This window comes from Mobula hypostoma, chromosome 2 (genome assembly GCF_963921235.1).
Source record: "Mobula hypostoma chromosome 2, sMobHyp1.1, whole genome shotgun sequence".
Classification (NCBI taxonomy): domain Eukaryota; kingdom Metazoa; phylum Chordata; class Chondrichthyes; order Myliobatiformes; family Myliobatidae; genus Mobula; species Mobula hypostoma.
In genome coordinates, this window is record NC_086098.1 from 84,815,330 (window position 1) to 84,836,547 (window position 21,218).

The 21,218-nt window shown below is 44.9% G+C and overlaps 2 protein-coding genes and 2 non-coding genes across 4 annotated transcripts in view; all 4 read left to right on the top strand.

The window, feature by feature from the left end:
• Window positions 1-7,757, top strand: part of rbm34 (RNA binding motif protein 34) — a 40,381-nt gene extending 32,624 nt beyond the window's left edge. Inside the window, exons 8-11 of the mRNA XM_063071657.1 lie at window positions 414-477; window positions 2,621-2,663; window positions 3,570-3,688; window positions 6,938-7,757. Coding sequence (XP_062927727.1) covers window positions 414-477; window positions 2,621-2,663; window positions 3,570-3,688; window positions 6,938-7,198 — 487 coding nt within the window. The 3' untranslated portion in view covers window positions 7,199-7,757. The remainder of the gene's footprint in view (window positions 1-413; window positions 478-2,620; window positions 2,664-3,569; window positions 3,689-6,937) is intronic.
• Window positions 7,758-10,040: 2,283 nt separating this feature from the next.
• tomm20a (translocase of outer mitochondrial membrane 20) lies at window positions 10,041-20,135 on the top strand. Its single transcript, XM_063039695.1, has 5 exons — window positions 10,041-10,456; window positions 11,070-11,116; window positions 13,409-13,490; window positions 15,166-15,308; window positions 19,411-20,135. The coding sequence occupies exons 1-5, from the start codon at window positions 10,336-10,338 to the stop codon at window positions 19,453-19,455; spliced, it is 438 nt and encodes a 145-aa protein (XP_062895765.1). The 5' UTR covers window positions 10,041-10,335; the 3' UTR covers window positions 19,456-20,135.
• Window positions 13,060-13,197, top strand: LOC134343115 (small nucleolar RNA SNORA14). Its single transcript, XR_010017160.1, has one exon. It is a non-coding gene; the product is annotated as a small nucleolar RNA SNORA14 (small nucleolar RNA).
• On the top strand, window positions 17,165-17,297 carry LOC134343116 (small nucleolar RNA SNORA14). Its single transcript, XR_010017161.1, has one exon. It is a non-coding gene; the product is annotated as a small nucleolar RNA SNORA14 (small nucleolar RNA).
• Window positions 20,136-21,218: the final 1,083 nt, after the last annotated feature.

Consider the following 21,218-nt stretch of genomic DNA (forward strand, 5'->3'; position numbering starts at 1 on the left):
CATCACTATGTGTTTTGAAACAAATCTATCTGTTGATATCTGCCGTATCCTTTCCTCCAATCTCCTTAAAATTATGCCCCTGAATATCCATTCTATGCCTCTTTTAATCTTGTACATCTCTTTCAAGTAACTTTTAAACCTCCTTTGTTCCAAAGTGAAAAGCCTCAGCTCACTCAATCTATCCACATACGACGTGCTCTCTAATCCAGGCAGCATCCTGGTAAATCTCTCCACCCTCTCTAAAGCTTCCACATCCTTCCTATAATGAGGCGACCAGAACTGAATACAATGCTCTATGATCTCTGCTTATAAATTCCATTAGGAGTAGAACTCAATTTATAGATTTATAACAATGATTTGTTTTTCAGTATTTTGTACGTACAAAGACTAAACAAATTCTGTTGATTTTAAAGAAACGGATATGAGTTAAAAAGTGGATTTAATATTCGTGTGGACCTAGCAATCAAGTCAGATGTGGTGAGTTATTAATAAATCATAGAGCTTGTCACTGCTCTCATCCCCTGCTACCAATCTTATAGTTCCCACACCTCGCACTTCCCGTTTCTACCTCCTACCCAAGATCCACAAACCTGCCTGTCCTGGCAGACCTATTGTCTCAGCTTGCTCCTGCCCCACTGAACTCGTTTCTGCATACCTCAACACGGTTTTATCCCCCCTTGTTCAATCCCTTCCTACCTATGTTCATGACACTTCTCACGCTCTTAAACTTTTCGATAATTTTAAGTTCCCTGGTCCCCAACGCTTTATTTTCACCATGGATGTCCAGTCCCTATATACTTCCATCCCCCATCAGGAAGGTCTCAAAGCTCTCCGCTTCTTTTTGGATTCCAGACCTAGTCAGTTCCCCTCTACCACCACTCTGCTCCGTCTAGCGGAATTAGTCCTTACTCTTAATAATTTCTCCTTTGGCTCCTCCCACTTCCTCCAAACTAAAGGTGTAGCTATGAGCACCCATATGGGTCCTAGCTATGCCTGCCTTTTTGTTGGCTTTGTGGAACAATCTATGTTCCGTGCCTATTCTGGTATCTGTCCCCCACTTTTCCTTTGCTACATCGACGACTGCATTGGCGCTGCTTCCTGCACGCATGCTGAGCTCGTTGACTTTATTAACTTTGCCTCCAACTTTCACCCTGCCCTCAAGTTTACCTGGTCCATTTCCGACACCTCCCTTCCCTTTCTAGATCTTTCTGTCTCTGTCTCTGGAGACAGCTTATCCACTGATGTCTACTATAAGCCTACTGACTCTCACAGCTATCTGGACTATTCCTCTTCTCATCCTGTCTCTTACAAAGATGCCATCCCCTTCTCGCAATTCCTCCGTCTCCGCCGCATCTGCTCTCAGGATGAGGCTTTTCATTCCAGGACGAGGGAGATGTCCTCCTTTTTTAAAGAAAGGGGCTTCCCTTCCTCCACTATCAACTCTGCTCTCAAACGCATCTCCCCCATTTCACGTACATCTGCTCTCACTCCATCCTCCCGCCACCCCACTAGGAATAGGGTTCCCCTGGTCCTCACCTACCACCCCACCAGCCTCCGGGTCCAACATATTATTCTCCGTAACTTCCGCCACCTCCAACGGGATCCCACCACTAAGCACATCTTTCCCTCCCCCCCCCGCTTTCCGCAGGGATCGCTCCCTACGCGACTCCCTTGTTCATTCGTCCTCCCCATCCCTCCCCATTGATCTCCCTCCTGGCACTTATCCGTGTAAGCGGAACAAGTGCTACACATGCCCTTACACTTCCTCCCTTACCACCATTCAGGGCCCCAAACAGTCCTTCCAGGTGAGGCAACACTTCACCTGTGAGTCGACTGGGGTGATATATTGCGTCCGGTGCTCCCGATGTGGCCTTTTATATATTGGCGAGACCCGATGCAGACTGGGAGACCGCTTTGCTGAACACCTACGCTCTGTCCGCCAGAGAAAGCAGAATCTCCCAGTGGCCACACATTTTAATTCCACATCCCATTCCCATTCTGACATGTCTATCCACGGCCTCCTGTACTGTAAAGATGAAGCCACACTCAGGTTGGAGGAACAACACCTTATATTCCGTCTGGGTAGCCTCCAACCTGATGGCATGAACATCGACTTCTCTAACTTCCGCTGATGCCCCACCTCCCCCTCGTACCTCATCTGTTTTTTATTTTCGTACACACATTCTTTCTCTCACTCTCCTTTTTCTCCCTCTGTCCCTCTGAATATACCTCTTGCCCATCCTCTGAGTCCCCCCCCCTTGTCTTTCTTCCCGGACCTCCTGTCCCATGATCCTCTCGTATGCCCTTTTGCCTATCACCTGTCCAGCTCTTGGCTCCATCCCTCCCCCTCCTGTCTTCTCCCATCATTTTGGATCTCCCCCTCCCCCTCCAACTTTCAAATCCCTTACTCACTCTTCCTTCAGTTAGTCCTGGCGAAGGGTCTCGGCCTGAAACGTCGACCGTACCTCTTCCTAGAGATGCTGCTTGGCCTGCTGCGTTCACCAGCAACTTTTATGTGTGTTGCTTGAATTTCCAGCATCTGCAGAATTCCTGTTGTTATAGAGCTTGTCAATTTATGTTCTTCTAACACACTAAGAACTTCATGTTTTGTGTCTTGCAGTATGACCATCGGCGATCCATCTTTTTGGGCAACTTGTCATACGGTAAGGCACTTTTTATGACTGGTGAGGTACTTTGTTCCTGAATTTTCTCAACTCACTCTGTTCTTCTGATCTGCAGAACAAAAAAGGAATTGTCATTTTTGCAGAATAGACTTTTCAGACTTATATCCTCATGGCTGAGTTTGATCTGGGTTTTACTGGGGCATGGGCCGCCAACAGCACCTCACCAGAGTCCTTGGTTCCCTGGTGTAGCCCATTGTTGAAGATCCTCCTTCTCCCAGGGTTCAGGTCTTTGGAGCTTCTGTTGGTATTTTTGTAGCTCTGAGTTTTACGAGATGGGGTTTGTAGCCCCCGTGCCCAACTCTCCTGCCTCCTTTCCTGCTATAGCCAGTGGATCACTGAGACAGTTATCAAGGCAACTGTAGGAGCCATGTATCAATTTTTCTGTCTGTATTGTATTTTGTGTGGTGCGTTTATTATGGGTAATCTGTCACATGGGTTGGGGTGTGGTAGAAGCAAATGAGTATAGTTACATCTTCATACTTTGTCTTAGGTTAGTTTAGTGAAGAGTGAGTGAGCTGGGGTGGTATTTTGTTGACCGCTTAATTGTGCTAATTTGAATGCTAATTACTCTTATTTCTCTGCATCCTTAATTTAGTTTTGCTAGTTTTTTATTGCTATAAGATCATTCATCTTTGCTGTTTTGTAATGAAGGATCAATCATATTTTTTCGACTTGGAACTCAGTTGTTTGGAAGCGCATTGTACGGTGTCACCTCCTGTACTCAGTCTCTACCACACTCAGTTTCTCAGCTGTTTTGATGTATTTTCAAGCAACCGCCATGGCAACCACTCACTCACCTCCGTGCTTGATCAGTCGTTTGAACAGCTAACAATTTGTGAAACTACTCATCCCAGAAACTTGAACCAATTATCTGATTGTTTATAGATATCCAAGAAAATGATGTCCGTGATCACTTCTGTGGATGTGGAGATATCAAGTGGGTGCGGATAGTGAGAGACCAGGAATCGGGAATGGGAAAAGGATTTGGATATGTGCTTTTTCAGGTAAGGTGATAAAGGCTTGTTAGGAAACTTCCTGTGTAACAGTTCTCTGTTTGAAGCTTAGAATCGAAGAACCTATCTCACAGCATTGTTTGTTTAGTCTATTGCACCTATGCTGTTTTACATGGTAGCGTAGTAGATAGCATTACTTTACAGTATCAGCTGTAAGATCAGGGTTCAGTTCCTGTCGCTGTTTGTATGTTTTCCCTTTGACCGCATGGGTTTCCTCTGGGTGCTCAAGTTTCTTTCTGTTTTCCAAAGACATACGGGTTAAGGTTAGTAAGTTGTGGGCATGCTATGTTTGCGTTGGAAGCATGGTAATCTTGTAGTCTGCCTTGCACAACCTTTGCTGAATTGAATTCTCACAAAAATTGACAAATTTAATTGTATGTTTTGATGTACATTTGACAAATATAGCTGATCTTTCTCTTTAAATACGTGTACTTAAGGAACTAATTAGATTCCCCTGCCTTTTCCCATTCTAGTTATAACTTTTCTCCTAACTTTAAAAAAAAAATCATTCTCCTGAGTAGGAGAATAAAAATTTTTGTTTAGGTGGCTGTAAAAGAGGGAATGTTAAATCAGTTGTCTGTTAGAAACCTGATTTTTGTTTTCATTGGCTTTTTTGCAAACTGTTGTAGATCGTGTATTTTTAATGTCTGGATTTTAAAATCCTCGCCCCACTCCACCCCATATCTCCATGGTCATGTCAACAACCATTCAGAATGTTTCAATCACTCAAAACCCTCTTCTGTTTAATTCCCACTCTGCACTGTCCCTCTCTCAACCTCCTTTGCTCCTGCACCTCCTGTGGTGGTGTTCTGGCCCTGCAAAGGTGCAAAGGAATTTGAGAAGAGGGTGCAAATGTGATTCATCCATTCTCAGTATGGAGGATCTTAATTCCTTTGTCACTGGCACTCATACTTCCGGCTTTCTTCACCATGAGCTGGATAAAAGAGCTTAGCTGTATTTGTCACATGTGCATCAAAACAGTGAAATGTGTTACTTGTATTAATGAATGACATAGTCTGATGATGTGCTGGGGCAGCCCACAAGTGCCGCCGTGCTTCTGGCACCAACACCACGTGCCCACAACTCACTAACACTACCCCTAACCCGTATGTCTTTGGAATGTGGGAGGAAACTGGAGCGCCTGGAGGAAACCACATTGTCCTGGGAATAATGTACAATCTCCTTACAGGCAGTGGCGAGAATTGAACCCCGATTGCAATTGCACTAACCACTAGCCTACCATGTCACCATAGGGACAGGATTTCTCCTGTCCTCCCTAGATACACCAGTGACCCAGGATTTGATTGATTTCAACATGGCAAACGCATAGGAGTAGACCATTCGGCAGCTCAGTCCTGTGCCGCCGTTCGATGAGATCATGGCTGATCATTTCTCTGACCCATCCCCATATCCCATGATTCCTTTACTGTCCCGCTGTCCATTTGGAACGCAGGGAGTGACAGAACCTCCACGGTCCTTTGGGTTCAAAGTAAAATTTATTATCAGAGTATGTGTATGTCACCACATACAACCCTGAGATTCTTTTTCCTGTGAGCGTACTTAGCAAATCTATAGAACAGCAACTGTAAACAGGCTCTGTAAATTGTAAACAAACTGTTAATAGATAATAGATAAATAGTAATGAATAACGAGCATGAAATAACAAGATAAAAGAGTCCTTAAATGAGTCTAGTTATCCCTTTTGTTTAAAGAGTTTGATGGTTGAGGGTAGGAACTGTTCTTGAGCCTGATGGTGTGAGTCCCGAGGTACCTGTACCTTCTAGCTGATGTCAGCAGCAATAAAAGAACATGGCCTGGCTGGTGAGGATCTTTGATCATTGAGACTGCTTTTCTGCGGCAGTGTTTAATGTAGATGTGCTGTATAGTTGAGAGGGTTTTACTCGAGATGTACTGGACTGAATGGACTACCTAGCACTATCCACTATCGGGGTAAAGAATCCCTGAGATCCACTACCCTCAGAGTCAGAATCAGCTTCCATTATCACTGACATATGTTATGAAATTTGTTGTTTTACAGCAGCAGTACAGTGTAATGCATAAAAATTAAAATAAGAATATATAAAACATTGTGCAAACTGAGAGCGAAATATTGAGGTCGTGTTCGTGTGTTCAGATACCTGATGGCCGAGAGGAAGAAGCTGTTCCTAAAACTTTGACTTTGGGTATTCAGGCTCCTGTACTTTCTCCCTGATGGTAGTAATGAGAAGAGGGTAGGTTCTGGATGGTGATGGTCATTCTTGATGGAGCCACCTTCTTGAGGCATCACCTCTTGATGGTTGTGCCCATGATGCAGCCTTTTCTGATCCTGTGCATTGGAGCTTCCTTACCCAGGTAACGATGCAACCAGTCAGAATGCACTCCATGGTACAACTGTAGAAATTTGCTAGAGATTTTGGTGATGTACGAAATCTCTTTTTCCAATACTTTTATTAGTTTCTACATAGAAGAATACAGAGTACAAGAAAGTATGCATAAAAGGTCAAAAAATATTTTTAAAAACTACCAATTAAATTATATCTATTCATAACAATCTCATTACCCCGTATTCATGTAAGTTAATCAATAGTTATATTGAAATATACTAATTTATTACAAAAAAGAGTCTAACCCCTACCAAGACCGAAGCTGTTTATTAAGAAAAAAAGGTAAAATACCTTCTCATATAATAAAAATTAATAATAGCCAACACCTGAATTTAAACAAGGAATTGAAGGTTTTGAAAGTTTTGAAAATAACTCAGAAAAGGTCCCCATGATGTATGAAATCTCAAACATATATAAAGTGTAAAAGCTACAGAGAAAGTGCAATGTAGGTCAATGATAAAGTGCAAGATCATAATGAGGTAGTTTGTGAGGCCAAGAGTCCATCTTATCATACAGTACTCTTAAAAGCTGGATAGAAGCTGTCCCTGAGCTTGGGGTGATTATACTGGTTGCTTTACTGAGGTAGCAGAAGGGTGGAAAGAATCCATGGAGTGGAGGCTGGCTGCTGTGATGTGCTGAGCTGTGTCCATAACTCTCTGCAATTTCTTATGGTCACGTGTAGAGCAGTTGCTATACCAAGCTGTTATGCATCCAAGCAGAATGCTTTCTATTGTGTGGCGATAAAAATTTGTAAGGGTGGATGAGGACATGCCTAATTTCTTTAGCCTGCTGGGGAAGTAGGGGCAGGGAAAAAAATAAAAACGGTAATGTGGATAATCTTGGTTTCTGTTGTCAGAGCATGGATGCCGTAACACTGGCCCTTGAGCTCAATAACTCGGAGCTACAAGGGCGCAAAGTGCGAGTCAGCCGCTCAGTAAAAAAGGAGCGAGTGTCTCAGGACCCAGCCGTGAGTCATCACGTAGAGAAGGAAGCGGCAGCCAGGGACTTCGCCGGGTTGATGGTGAAGAAGGCGGAGGGCAAGAAAACCAAGAGGAAAATTCAAGGGAAGAAAATCAAGCAGAACCGGAGGAAGGTCAGCAAGTCGAAAAAGCAGTGAGAGGTTGCAACCTGTCCGAGCTCAGAGGCCTTTGAGTTTCAAACTGTGGTGACACCGGCTGGGGTTCTCTTCCAGAACTGGCACTGAATCAAAGAACAAGGCAGCCACTCTTTACACAGGCTTCTTCTCTTCTGCCAAGAGCAAGTGGGGAGATGTGGACTTCTCGGTGCAGATGGGTCCTCAGGAACTGATCAGTGCACCTTTGTATTACAAGGGTGGCCATGTTTGATTTTATTGCCGTGAGTCCATGGTGCAATCTGCTCATTTTGAGCACTTGGGACACTTTTAATACACTGTGTGTTAACCATTCCACCATGCACTCTCCTAGCCCCAGATCTTGTTGAATAAAACTGGGCAATTTAATCAGCCTCAATCCACTTGTGTAGGTAAGATTGTCCATTAACTTTTCCAAGCAAATCATCGGCACAGTGACAGTCATTTCATTCTCCTTTACGCATGTGAATGACAATAAGCAATCTTGAATTAATAGCAAGAGTTCAGTGCACCAACAATGTGAAATAAAATGAAACTACAAATGAGATCATAGGAAGCTCTTGTGTGAACCATCTTCTCGCACTGCCTCGGGATTGTGTGCTGTTTGGTGCTGGTGGTGCTTTAGCTACATAGCAAATTATTGTTGGCAGGAGCAACGCGCGCGCGCACACACACACACACACACACACACACAATGCTGGAGGAATGCAGCACGTTAAGCAACATCTATGGAAATGAATGAACTGAGACCCTTCATCAGGACCGGAAAGACAAGCTACAGGTGATGGGTGAAGCCAAGTGGGTGGGTAAGGTAAAGGGCTGGAGAAGAAGGGATCTGATAGGAGAGGAGAGTCGATCATGGGAGAAAGGGAAGAAGGAGAGGCACCGGGAGGCGGGGGGGTGCTGATTATAGGCAGATGAGGAGAAAGGATAAGAAGCCTGAGGTGGGAGTTGTTTCAGCAATGCAGATCTCATCAGCAGAATGCTGAACGAACAGTAGGTCGCACAGGAGAGACACGATAATGTAGTGGTTGGTCTAACACTAGTACAGTGCAGCAACCTGGGTTCGATTCCTGCTGCTGTCTGTAAGACACTGTACGCTCTCCCTGTCAGCACGTGGGTTTCCTCCCACATTCCAAAGGCGTACCAGTTAGTAGGTTAATTGGTCACAGCGCAGACTCACTGGGCCAGAAGGGCCTCCTGCCGTGCTGCATCTCTAAATTAAATTAAATTTTAAAAACAATTAAAAAGTTTACATGGACAGCTTTTCATCGAAGCAAGAATGCCAGTTTAGAGTACAGGCACAGTGTTTCTGAAACACTGTTGTCAGCATGTATGCCATTAAAATAAGTTACAGGCAACACAAAGTTTCAGTGTTGACACTTGATTAAGCTTTTTTGCTTCACTTAAACAAATTTACTTTTTTTTTTAACACAAATTGCTGTAAATACTCAGCAAAATCTATTGAGCTGAGAATTTAATACCTTTCATAACTTGGCAGGTGGATTTGAAGGCGTGCCCGAGCAACGCCACCTGGAGGTAGTTTTGAAATTACTTCAGTTCAGAGTAAATTTATGACCAAAGTATATATGAATGCATTTTTCTATTGGGCATACTCAATAAACCCACCATAGAATAATAACCCTAATGAAACACCATAGCAACTGGGTGTTCAACCACTGTGCAAAAGACAACAAACTGCAATACAAAAAAAAAGCAATATATCAAGAACATGAAATGAAGAGTCCTTGAAAGTGAGTCCATCGGTTATGGGAACATTTCAGTGATGGGGCGAGTGAAGTTATCCCCTTTGCTTCAAGAGCCTACTACTATAGACAGTAGAGCATGGGAACAGGCCCTTGGCCCCACAATGATGTGCCAAAGTTAGTAATCAAATGCCCAACTAAGCTCTTCTGCCTACACAGTAAACCATATCCTTACATTACTTGCACATTTATGTACCGATCTAAGAGCCTCTTGAAGACCTCTGTTGTACTTGCTAACACCACCGCTGCGGACAGTGCATTCAGGGCACCCATCACTCTCTGTTAAAAATAACTTGTTCCATCTGTCTCCTTTGATCATTCCCTCTCTCTCCTTAATTGCATGCCCTCTAGTATTAGATTTTCAACCCTGGGAAAAAGATATCAGGATATCAGCTCATAATTTTATGAACTTCTATCCAGTCTTGATAAAGGGTCTTGGCCCTAGTTTATTCCCCTCTGTAAATGCTGCTTCACTTGTTTAGTTCCTCCAGCATTGTGTGTTGCTCAATATTCTTTTTTGTGTTGTTTTTAAAATTAACAGTAATTTTATCTTTGCATTATGTGCCGCTGTAAAACAACACATATGACAGTGATAATTAATGTGATTCTGATGATCTTTATAGCTCTCCAGCTATGCTGAAATAACAATTCTGGAGGCCATCCTTTTGGAAAGGTGCGCATAGCTCGGGGGCGGGGGGGCGGTATGGATTGGAAGGTCTTCCCAGCTGTAAGCACCCCGTGCATTTGTCAGCATGGATTATGTGAGAATGCAGGGCTCTGGGCCCAGATGAACCATTCCTGAGATGCTCTCAAAACGCTGGAGGAACTCAGCAGGTCAGGCAACATCAATGGACTGTTGACGTTTCTGGCCAAGACTTTTCATCAGGACTGGTCCGTGGATTATTCCCTTCCATAGATGCTGCCTGACTTGTTGAATTCCTCCAGTATTTTCTGCATCTGCAAAATCTCTTGAGTTTACTCCAGAGATCCTGGCTCCTCCTCCAAACTTTAAAGGTGGATCGGCCGTCAGGCAGCGCCGCAGACACCCGCACGGACTGCGTCACGGGCTGCGCGCGCTAGGGTCCTTTCGGAGCCGGGCGAAGGGGAGAGTCTGAGGGTCACGGCAGCTCGGCCTGGGCCTGAGGTGTCCGGTCCCGGGCAGGAGGGAGCGTCCTACGGGGTCTGAGGAGGGGAATCTCGGGCTCGGCCTGAAGTGTCCGGTCCGGGGCAGGAGGGAGCGTCCGACGGGGTCTGAGGGGGGCAATCTCGGGCTCGGCGTCCCCAAGGGAAGGGGAACTCGGTCCGTCCGGCAGGCCGGCGGGGTCTGAGGGAGGGAGATCTCAGGCTCGGCGTCCCCAAGGGAAGGGAAGCTCGGCCATGGCCGGGAAGACGAGCGCCATCGCGGCCGGCGTGTGCGGGGCCCTCTTTATCGCCTACTGCATCTACTTCGACCGCAAGCGGCGCAGCGACCCCGACTTCAAGAACCGGCTGCGGGAGCGTGAGTACTGGCGTTGACCCCGCGACTCGGCTCGGGTTCCCGTGGGTGACCGAATGCGCGCGTTCGCGCCGGGATTATCCCCACGTGGGGCTGATGCGGAATGGACGGGCCGCATGGCCTCTCCCTCGTGGTCACGGCCTTCTGCGCGGGGAGGAGGTGGAGGCAGCCATGTGCCACAGTGAAGGGCACATTCCCCAACCCCCCCCCCCCCGGCTTTTGTATCTCAGCGTCCCGGAGCACGAGTTGGGAAATGAAAGCTGCCGAGAATTCTAATGTGCCGAGCTTCACCATTTCATGTCTCTGATATGGTTGTAAAGCACTATAAACCTGTGGAAGGATGGAAGTGGGTCTGTGGCGTGCTTAGAAAGGAAGCAAATTCCATAATGTTTTTATAAACAAGTCAGATAATTACTTTAAAAGTAAAGGGAAAAGTTGGTCTTGAACGTGCATGCGCTGTGGATCTAATAACTGTAATAATTGGGCAAGGTTCATTGGGCTTATTAGATGTGTGATTCTGTTAGTAATGGAAGCACTGTGGTCAAAGAAGCAGGATTAGATTTCATGTCACTATGTTCATGAAGCTTCTTACACTTTCCACCTCTGCACATTACAGGGAGGCGGAAGCAGAAACTTGCCCGGCAAAAGGCTGGACTCTCACGGGTAAGTATCAGTGAACTGTGGAGTGATCCAGTGTACAAAATCTTCAGGGGTGTAGTCAAGGTGCATGGTAGAAGGCTTTCCCCGTAATAGATGGCCAAAGTTAGAAGGTAGTGAAGAGGTTTAGACCATAAATTGTAGAGGCAGAATTGTGCCATTTGGCCTCTGAAGTATGCTCTCATTTGATTACAGCCGTATACAGCATTGGATTCCACAGACTCACTGCCCCCTGGCTGAAGAAATTCCTCTTCATCTCTTTCTCCTTTTTATTCTGAGTCTGTTCCCTCTGGTCCTAGATTCTCCCATTATTGGAAATATCCTCTCCATATCCATGTTATCTAGGCATGCCACCCCCTCCTGCCCTCCATTTTTCTAAACTTCAGCAAGTAGTTTCAGAGCTATCAAACATACTTCATTTTATGTTAATCCTTTCATTCCTGAGATCATTCTGGTAAATCACCTCTGGACCTCTGCCAACACAGCCATTTCTTAGATGTGGGTCCCAAAAGTAATCAAAGCTCCAAAATTGGTTTGACCAATGCCTCGAGATTAATTCCTTGTTTTTATATTCTAGTCCTTTGAAAATGAATATTGACATTACATTTGCCTTCCTTGGTCCCAAACTGCAAATTAACCTTCACAGAATCTGATTTAGAGGGAATCTGGGGAAGAATATTTTTGCCCAGAGGTAGTTTAAATCTGAAAGGCGTTGCTTAAGGCAGAGTATCTAGATAAGCACTTGGCCACGGTGCAAGTGTTGGGAAATAGTCATAGTCATACTTTATTGATCCCGGGGGAAATTGATTTTTGTTACAGTTGCACCATAAATAATTAAATAGTAATAAAACCATAAATAGTTAAATAGTAATGTGTAAATTATGCCAAGAAATAAGTCCAGGACCAGCCTATTGGCTCAGGGTGTCTGACCCTCCAAGGGAGGAGTTGTAAAGTTTGATGGCCACAGGCAGGAATGACTTCCTATGACGCTCTGTGTTGCATCTCGGTGGAATGAGTCTCTGGTTGAATGTACTCCTGTGTCCAACCAGTACATTATGTAGTGAACAACCGGAATTCTGCAGATGCTGGAAATTCAGGCAACATGCATAAATGTTGCTGGTGAACGCAGCAGGCCAGGCAGCATCTCTAGGAAGAGGTACAGTCGACGTTTCAGGCCGAGACCCTTCTGTCAGGACTAACTGAAGGAATTCCACATCCCATTCCCATTCTGACATGTCTATCCACGGCCTCCTCTACTGTAAAGATGAAGCCACACTCAGGTTGGAGGAACAACACCTTATGTTCCGTCTGGGTAGCCTCCAACCTGATGGCATGAACATCGACTTCTCTAACTTCTGCTAATGCCCCACCTCCCCCTCGTACCCCATCTGTTATTTATTTATATACACACATTCTTTCTCTCACTCTCCTTTTTCTCCCTCTGTCCCTCTGAATATACCCCTTGCCCATCCTCTGGGTCCCCCCGCTTGTCTTTCTTCCCGGACCTCCTGTCCCACGATCCTCTTGTATCCCTTTTGCCAATCACCTGTCCAGCTCTTGGCTCCATCCCTCCCCCTCCTGTCTTCTCCTATCATTTTGGATCTCCCCCTCCCCCTCCAACTTTCAAATCCCTTACTCACTCTTCCTTCAGTTAGTCCTGACGAAGGGTCTCGGCCTGAAACGTCGACTGTACCTCTTCCTAGAGATGCTGCCTGGCCAGCTGCGTTCACCAGCAACTTTTACATTATGTAGTGGATGGGAGACATTGTCCAAGGTGGATATAGATGGTGCTTCTGATTGGCATAGGCATGGTGAACCACAGTGTCTGTTTCTTTGTGACAAGTAGGGTTTTGTATTGCATTTGTTGCTGTGCTAGTTGGTGTTTAATATAGACGGGGCTACAGAGTTCGCTGAAGACTGGGCAGAGATGGTCTGTGTGTTGATTGATGCTGCATTCTTAAACCCCCTGGTTGTTCTTTTTCTAACTCCACATCCAGGACAAGAAGGAATGCTAAATGAAAGCTACAGAGAATTCCAATGTGCTGAGCTTCACTTGTGCTTTTCACTATTTCACGTCTCTGACATGCCTGTTTACGACCGTCGGGCTGTGATTGGGCAAATCCTACGGCAGAAAGTATTTGGAGTTGGCCACCCTGCTCACCAAAGGGGTGCCAGGTCCAAACTCGTTATGAAGTACCAGTAGCACCCTCTACCACCTTCCACCTGTGCAGTGTTAGTAGCGAGCCGGTAGTATCTGCGTACCTCCTGTAATCTGCCTGCTTCCTCCTTGGTTTGCAGCTCCCTGACCTGAAAGATGCAGAAGCTGTGCAAAAGTTTTTCTTAGAAGAAATTCAACTGGGTGAAGAATTGTTAGCGCAAGGTTAGTACGTCAAGAATATCCCTCACTATTTTTTAAAAAAAACATTTTCCACTCATAAACACTCCTCAGCAGCCAACACTGGATTAGTGCCCACTTAAATCCCAGATTGCAATTTATCTTGGTTCATAGATGAGAAGCTTGGGACTTGGTTCAAACCTTGCAGTTGCTTCCTGGCCTGAGATCAGAAACACAAAGTAAGGCAAGCTTCCTGGGGTACATTCGGGAGTTCCCACTCTGGGTCTGCACACCGCTCAGTTAACGATAAGATGCCATGGCACAAAAACCCCTGCTAGATGGTGGGCCTGGAGTCGGGCAGCTGAGATCCTGGGTGTTAACCGGAGCTTGCTCAAAGGTTTGAGTTCAGCCTCATGCAAGTCCTGATGCTAAGGTGGTGCTAGCTAGTATATCAGGGTCAGGTTGTTATCACTGACATGTCATGAATTTGTTTTGTGGCAGTAGTACAGTGCCATTTATAAAATCTCAATTATAATAAGTGCAGAAACGAGATTAAAATAGAGAAGTAGTGCTCAAGGATTATTCAGAAATCTGGTGGCGGAAGGAAGACACTGCTCCTAAAATGTGTAGTTTAGTGGCTAGTACAAGGCTTGCCTGTCAATTTGAATTACAGTAATGCTGGAGACGGAACTTACTGTATGCCAAGGTAACGTGCAGGTTTCTTGCTGATACTAAAGCAGTTTCGAAGACCTGATGTAGGTGTGATGGCTGTAAGATTTTTGCGATGATCATTCCTCGTGGGTCTCCCTGTATTTTACTTATGTAAGCCACTGCAAAGTGATTAAGTTTCTTCCAGGCCCCTAATGTATCTGCCAAATATATAATGCCCAACCACGAGGAAATCTGCAGATGCTGGAAATTCAAGCAACACGCATATAAAATGCTGGTGAACGCAGCAGGCCAGGCAGCATCTCTAGGAAGAGGTACAGTCGACGTTTCAGGCCAAGACCCTTCGTCAGGACTAACTGAAAGAAGAGATAGTAAGAGATTTGAAAGGGGGAGGGATGGAGCTAAGAGCTGGAAAGTTGATTGGCAAAAGGGATACGAGGCTGGAGAAGGGAGAGGATCATGAGAAGGGAGGCTTAGGGAGAAAGAAAGGGGGAGGGGAGCCCAGAGGATGGGCAAGGAGTTATAGTGAGAGGGACAGAGAGGGAAAAAAGAGAGAGAGAAAAATAATAATAATATGTGACTCCCTTGTCCATTCGTTTTCCCCCTGCCCCCCCCATCCCTTCCCACCAATCTCCCTCCCGGCACTTACCCTTGTAAGTGGAACAAGTGCTGCACATGCCCTTACACTTCCTCCCTTACCACCATTCAGGGCCCCAGACAGTCCTTCCAGGTGAGGCGACATTTCGCCTGTGAGTTGGCTGGGGTGATGCCTACACACCTATGGAATGTAGGAGGAAACCCACATAGTCACGGGAAGGATGTACAAACCGAAAGTGATGGGAATAGAACTTCGATCACTGGCACTATAAAGCATTATGCTGGTCGCTGTGGTTGTTTGGTCATGTGGGTGTAATTGGGTGGTATGGGCTTGGGCCAGAAGAACCTGTTACTATGCTGTATCTCTAAAATAAAAAAAAACTTAAAAGGCTTGGTGTAATATTGGGCCCAGACTTCAAGTGGTGAATGAAAGTTAAGTGTCTGGTTTTTCCAGGTGACTACGAGAAGGGCGTGGACCACCTGACAAACGCTATTGCTGTGTGTGGGCAGCCTCAGCAACTCTTGCAGGTGCTCCAGCAGACTCTGCCTCCACCTGTCTTCCAGATGCTGCTCACCAAGCTACCAACCATCAGTCAGGTAAGGGCTGATTGGGGAGATTGACTCTATGCTGCAAGGCTTCCACATTCCCATCCCCAGCCGTCTGTAACCCGAACAGTCCACGTTGAAAAAGCAGTTGTGAGCCCATTTCCCACACTGAAGAAGATGTTTTTATGATTTGTTTTTTTAGAAATATAGTGCAGATCAGGCTTGTCCAGCCCAGCAGCTCACTACTTCACACTAGACTAATCACAGGATATTTACGACGACCAATTAACCTACTAACTAGTACATCTATGGAATGTGGGTTGAAATCCACATGTTCATGAAGAGAGCTTACAAACTTGCAGACGCCGATCTCTAGAATACCCTGAGCTGTAATGGCGATGCATTAACCACTATGCTACCTTGGTGCTCCCACGGTCCTGTAACTGCTGACAAATCCATCCCACCTGTCTCTTAATCTTAAACACTCGTTCTTATCTAAACCGAGTGTTCGTCTGTAAGCTGGGCAGACCTGTTCAACTAAAGCATTACCTCTGCTTTTGTATTTGATTGTTTTGACAAATAATAATAGTCCATTAACATCTCTACTTACTGCTGTCCTACACGCCAACCTTACATAAATTGAGCACAAGGACACCAAGGTCCTTAGTTCTTGGATCATCTTAATTTCTCCTGCAGAAATGAACAATTTCATATTTCCCACTTTGTATTCCAGATCTTTGACTGCATGCTCTATCATGTGAGCTTCTCATGTCTTCATAGCTTATTTTCCTATCTTTGTCTTCAGGTTGAGCAGTCATACCCTGTGTGTCTTTTTTTAAGTCATGTAAATATGTGAAGGCACAGATCTGTGGAAAAGGACTCATTTTGCCTTCTCCATCAGATTTCTGAATGGACAATGAACCCCTGAACACTACCTCACTCTATGCTCACTTTTTGCACTATTTACTTAATTTATATATCTAATTGTAATTTATAGTTATATATTGCAATGTACTTCTGCTGTAAAGCAATGAATGTTACCACATATTTCTGATTCTGGTACCTCTCAGCAAGGGGAGAAACCTTATTTATGCCTATCGTTTCCTGTTAGCCAGCTAATCTTCTATCTATACCAGTGCTTTCCTTCCGCATGTGGCAGTGAATTTCAGATCATATTAGGTATTTTTCAGAAACAAAACTTTGTGTTTTCTTAAATGTCCATCTTCTGTGATGATTAGTCACAGAATGAGTTTCTGTCCATCTGCTCTGTCAAAACACTCATTTTTGCTGCAAATGGTTAACTAATAAGTAGTCTGGATGGGGGTGCTGAGGAGGATGTGTGAAATGTGCCAGAAACAGGTTGGTTGCAGGGGTAATGTAGCATAATGCCAGTGATCAGGGGTTCAATTCCTGCTGCTGCCTGTAAAAATCATCACTTGCAAACCCTTCTATTAAATACAGATGTGAATGCTTATTAGGGTCATTTATCTTTAATGGCCAGAGTTCAGTTAGGGGAGGGAGTGATATCAAGTTCTCAGGCCATTATTCCCATATCCTTTTTGAAAATTTGTGTGACCAGGACCCTTGGTTTTTTGATCACTTAGTTACAGAGTTGTGTAAAGTAGAAACCAGCCCATCAGTCCAACTCATCGTTCTGTTTGTTGGGCACCCTTCTATACTAACACCTGTGCTCAGTACTTGGTCCATGACCCTCTACTGCCTAAGTCACTTGTTAGTGAGCCTTCAACCACTCAGGCAGTGCATTTCAGCATTCTCTGGGTGAAAAGGGTTCCCCTAATATTCCCTCTAAATCTTGGCCCCTTTACTTGCCTTAAACCTATTACTCTGTGTGTTTTGGTTCTATACTTTGTGCCTAGTTGAGGTGTCTTGGTGGTGTGGGATATGAGCTGCATCCTCAAACCTCCTGGTTGTTTTTCTCTCACAGCCCAGGACAAAAAGGAATGCTAGATAAAACATTCAGAGAATTCCAAAATGCTGAGCTCCACTTGTGCTTGTCATTATTTCACATCTCTGACACCTGTAAAGGCTCATTGGTCAAGGTGGTGGATATGGAGAGGATGTTTACTATAGAGGAGGAGTCTAGGACCAGAGGACACAGCCTCAAAATAGAAGGATGTCCATTTAGAACAGAGATAAGGTGGATTTTCTTTAGCCGGAGGGTGATGGATCTGTGGTATTAATTGCTACAAGTGGCCGTGGAGGCCAAGTTATTGAATATATTTAAAGGGAAGTTTGATAGGTTCTTAATGAGTAAGGGGAGAAGCCAGGAGAACAGGGTTGAGAAGGATAATAAAGCAGCCATAATGGAATGGCAGAGCAGACTCAGTGGGCCAAACCCTTACCTCTGTATTCCCCTGTGCCTTGTGGTCTAAAATGAACATTTCCCTAAGTGGAAGATTGTCCTTCCCATTGCATCATATGGTCAGGGACAGAGGGACTGTGCATTGGGGTTTCCATTGTGCAGGATTTGTCCAAAGCAGAGACTGGCACCAAGTTTTGATGTCAGCCTCAAATCTTCCAGCTGGAAATTTGTGTTGAGCCCACCTGGCATAGGGACTGTGGGCTAGATGTGGGGGAGAGGTCATACACCATGTCCTGCTGGATCTGTAAAGGAAGGGTGGTGGGTGTCCATCATATCCGATGACAGGAAACGTGCGGGAGTTTTAAAGTGGAGAAGTCATTGCACCAGGACAGTTCCACTCTCGACCTCGGAAGTCCAAGTCCAGTGATACAAGTAGTCACGACTAGGGTCTTCCTTGGTTGCAGTGGGTGACCATTACTATTTATCTGCCTCATCATGCCCTTCTCTTGCTGTGGGCTGAGGGGAGATGATTGGGAATAATGGGCTGAGATTGGGTGAAATCGCTAGCATGCTGTTGCTTGCAGTTGCTATGCCATCTTGGAGCAAGGTGCCTCTCAACCAACTTAGCTGTGGCTCAGTAAATAGTAACTAATTGTGGGTTCAGATCTCACCACAGACATTGAAACACATTGTCGACTGCATCATCTTATGCTCCAACCTGATGGCGTGAACATCAATTTCTCTCCTTTCCCTATTCTCTTTCCATTCCCCAATTTTAATTCCCTTCTTGCCTTTTCTCTTGTCACCTGCCTATAGCCTCCCTCTGAGCCCTCCTTCCCTCTCTCCCATTGTCTGTGCTCTCAGATTCCTTCTTCAGCCTCTTTCCTCTTCCATCTATCCCCTCCCCCACCCTAGCCCCTTCCTTTCCAGTCCCAATAAAAGGTTTTCGGCTGAAATGTTGACTGTTTATCCCTCTCCCTTAGATGCTTCCTGACCTACCAAGTTCCCCCAGCAGTTTGTGTTCTGCGTTATCTATGGGGCTGTGTTGCAAATGGGGCTTCATACTGAGGCCTGTTGTGTGGGTGGAAATAATCCCCTTCAAAAGCAGAATTATTCCTGGTGTCCATCACTTTTTATATTGCAATCAAGATTCTTAAGGAAAAGTGACCTGTCCAGTCATTATCCCAATGTTGTGTAGGAGCTTACCATGTGCTGAGTTTCGAAAATTAAGTTTGGTTACTTAGTTTGGAATATAAATACTTTCATTAAAGCTTTGGCCCTTTTCTCTAACTTTTGTCAAGCCTTGAATTTGCATTCTTGTGTTCTTTTTGGGAATTTTTGGAGAGCTGGGAGGGTGCAGAGGATGATCCCAGGAATGAAGGGGTTAGCATGTGAGGAGCATTTTGATGGCTCTGGGCCTGTTCTTGCTGGAGTACAGAAGAATTAGGGTGGGGTGGGGAAACCTTAATGAAACCTATCGAATATTGAAAGGCCTGGATAGAGTGGATGTGAAGAGGATGTTTCTTATGGTGGGGGAGTCTAGGACCGGAAGGAACGGCCTCAGAATAGGAGGATGTCCCTTAGAACAGAGATGAGGATGTCATTGGGTATATTTACAGCAGAGGTTTTTAATTAGGTCATCAAAGGAGAGAACGTAGGAAAATGGGGTTGAAAAAACGAATCAGCCATGGTTGGATTGTGGAGCAGAATCGATGGATCAAATGACCGATGAGGGTCTAAAATAGAGGAAGGATGAGATACAAAAAATAACCATTTGTGTAGCCCTTGACAAAATGTGGGGATTGTTAATCATTGTCTTTTTCTCTGCAGAGGATTGTGACTGCACAGAACCTGGTTGAAGATGATGTGGAGTGAGAACCTGTCCCTGCTCCCAGCCCTCTCCTTCATTGTATATACATAGCCTAAGATGGACTCTGGATTAAAACTGGGAGATTTAAGCTCAAATGGGCCTTCTTCACACTATTTATTGTGCCGGTGTGCTGGCTGTACTTTGATATAAATTGATGGCTTATGTTGCAGATTGCATTTATAATGATAGTGACATTGTTTCTCAGTTTAACTGTCAGAAAGGTACTGATGCAGAATGTGTTGGGGTTGACAGCAGGAAAGTCCATTCCTCGCACATCTGGAACTCTGAAACCTGGACCTCTGCAGCTGCCTGGTTTAAAATGAATGCTGATCATAATAGATTTTTAAATAAAGTTATAAATTTGATGCATCTTTTATTGGGGATGGTTTAATGTGGGTTTTTGTGAAACTGGAATTAAGCCATGGTGGTAGAGAGCACCATTTCAAGTCATCAAGGTTCTTGACCTGATTATTCTCTTAATATTAACTTAGATTGTTAATAATTAAGGCCTCAGTGCTGATTATTATGGCAGCCCACTTTACTGATTGTCTGAGGAAAACTCATTTATTTCCTTTTAGCCTCTTCGTTATCCACGCTGATATATTACTCCCCACATTGTGTACTCTTGTTCAGGAATCTTTCATGAATGCCTCTGAAAATCCAAATATAGTACATCTGTCAGTTCCATTTTGTCCAAGTTATTTGTTGCATTTTTAAAAATTCAAGTAAATAGATCAGACATTATTTCCCGTTTATAAAATGGTATTGAAAAAATGACCTGCTGTTGCTACCTTAGTCATGGATTCCAGGACGTTCCTACTGATGTGTCAGCCTAACTGGCCTATATGTTCAAGTTTTCTGTCTCTTTTCCTTGAGTAGTGATGTTACAACTCCACAATGATGGCAGATTACAGCATACATACATGTCCCTAGGTTGAACATTTCCAGAAGTGTCTCTCATTGCAGTACAGCCCTTTCTCTTCCAGAGACATTGTGGTGTGATGGGGTCAGATCAGGTAAGCAAAGGCAGAGGCTTGCATGGTTATCTTTGCAGTTTATTGTCTAATTGCAGGGGAAGCTAGGTTCTAAATTGCTCTACCAGAAGGGACAGATCTGTGATTGGATTAAGCATGAGATTCTGCAGATGCTGGAGGAACTGCAGGTCATAAAGGACCCTGGTCAGACCCCACTTGGAGTACCGTGCTCAGTTCTGGTCGCCTCACTACAGGCAGGATGTGGAAGCCATAAGTGCGCAGAGGAGATTTACAAGTTCGTTGCCTGGATTGGGGAGCATGCCTTATGAGAATAAGTGGAGTGAACTCGGCCTTTTCTCCTTGGAGCGACGGAGGATGAGAGGTGACCTGATAGAGGTGTATAAGATGATGAGAGGCATTGATCGTGTGGAGAGTCAGGCTTTTTCCCAGGACTGAAATGGTTGCCACAAGAGGACACAGGTTTAAGATGCTGGGGAGTAGGTACAGAGGAGATGTCAGGGGTAAGTTTTTTTCCTCAGAGTGGTGAGTGTGTGGAATGGGCTGCCGGTAACAGTGGTGGAGGCGGATACGATACAGTCTTGTAAGAAACTTCTGGATGGGTACATGGAGCTTAGAAAAATAGAGGGCTATAGGTAAGCCTAGTAATTTCTAAGGTAGGGACATGTTTGGCACAACTTTATGGGCCGAAGGTCCTGTATTGTGCTGTAGGTTTTCTGTGTTTCTACATCAAGCAGCATCAATGGAGGGGAGTACTCCAGCACACTAGCAAGAGC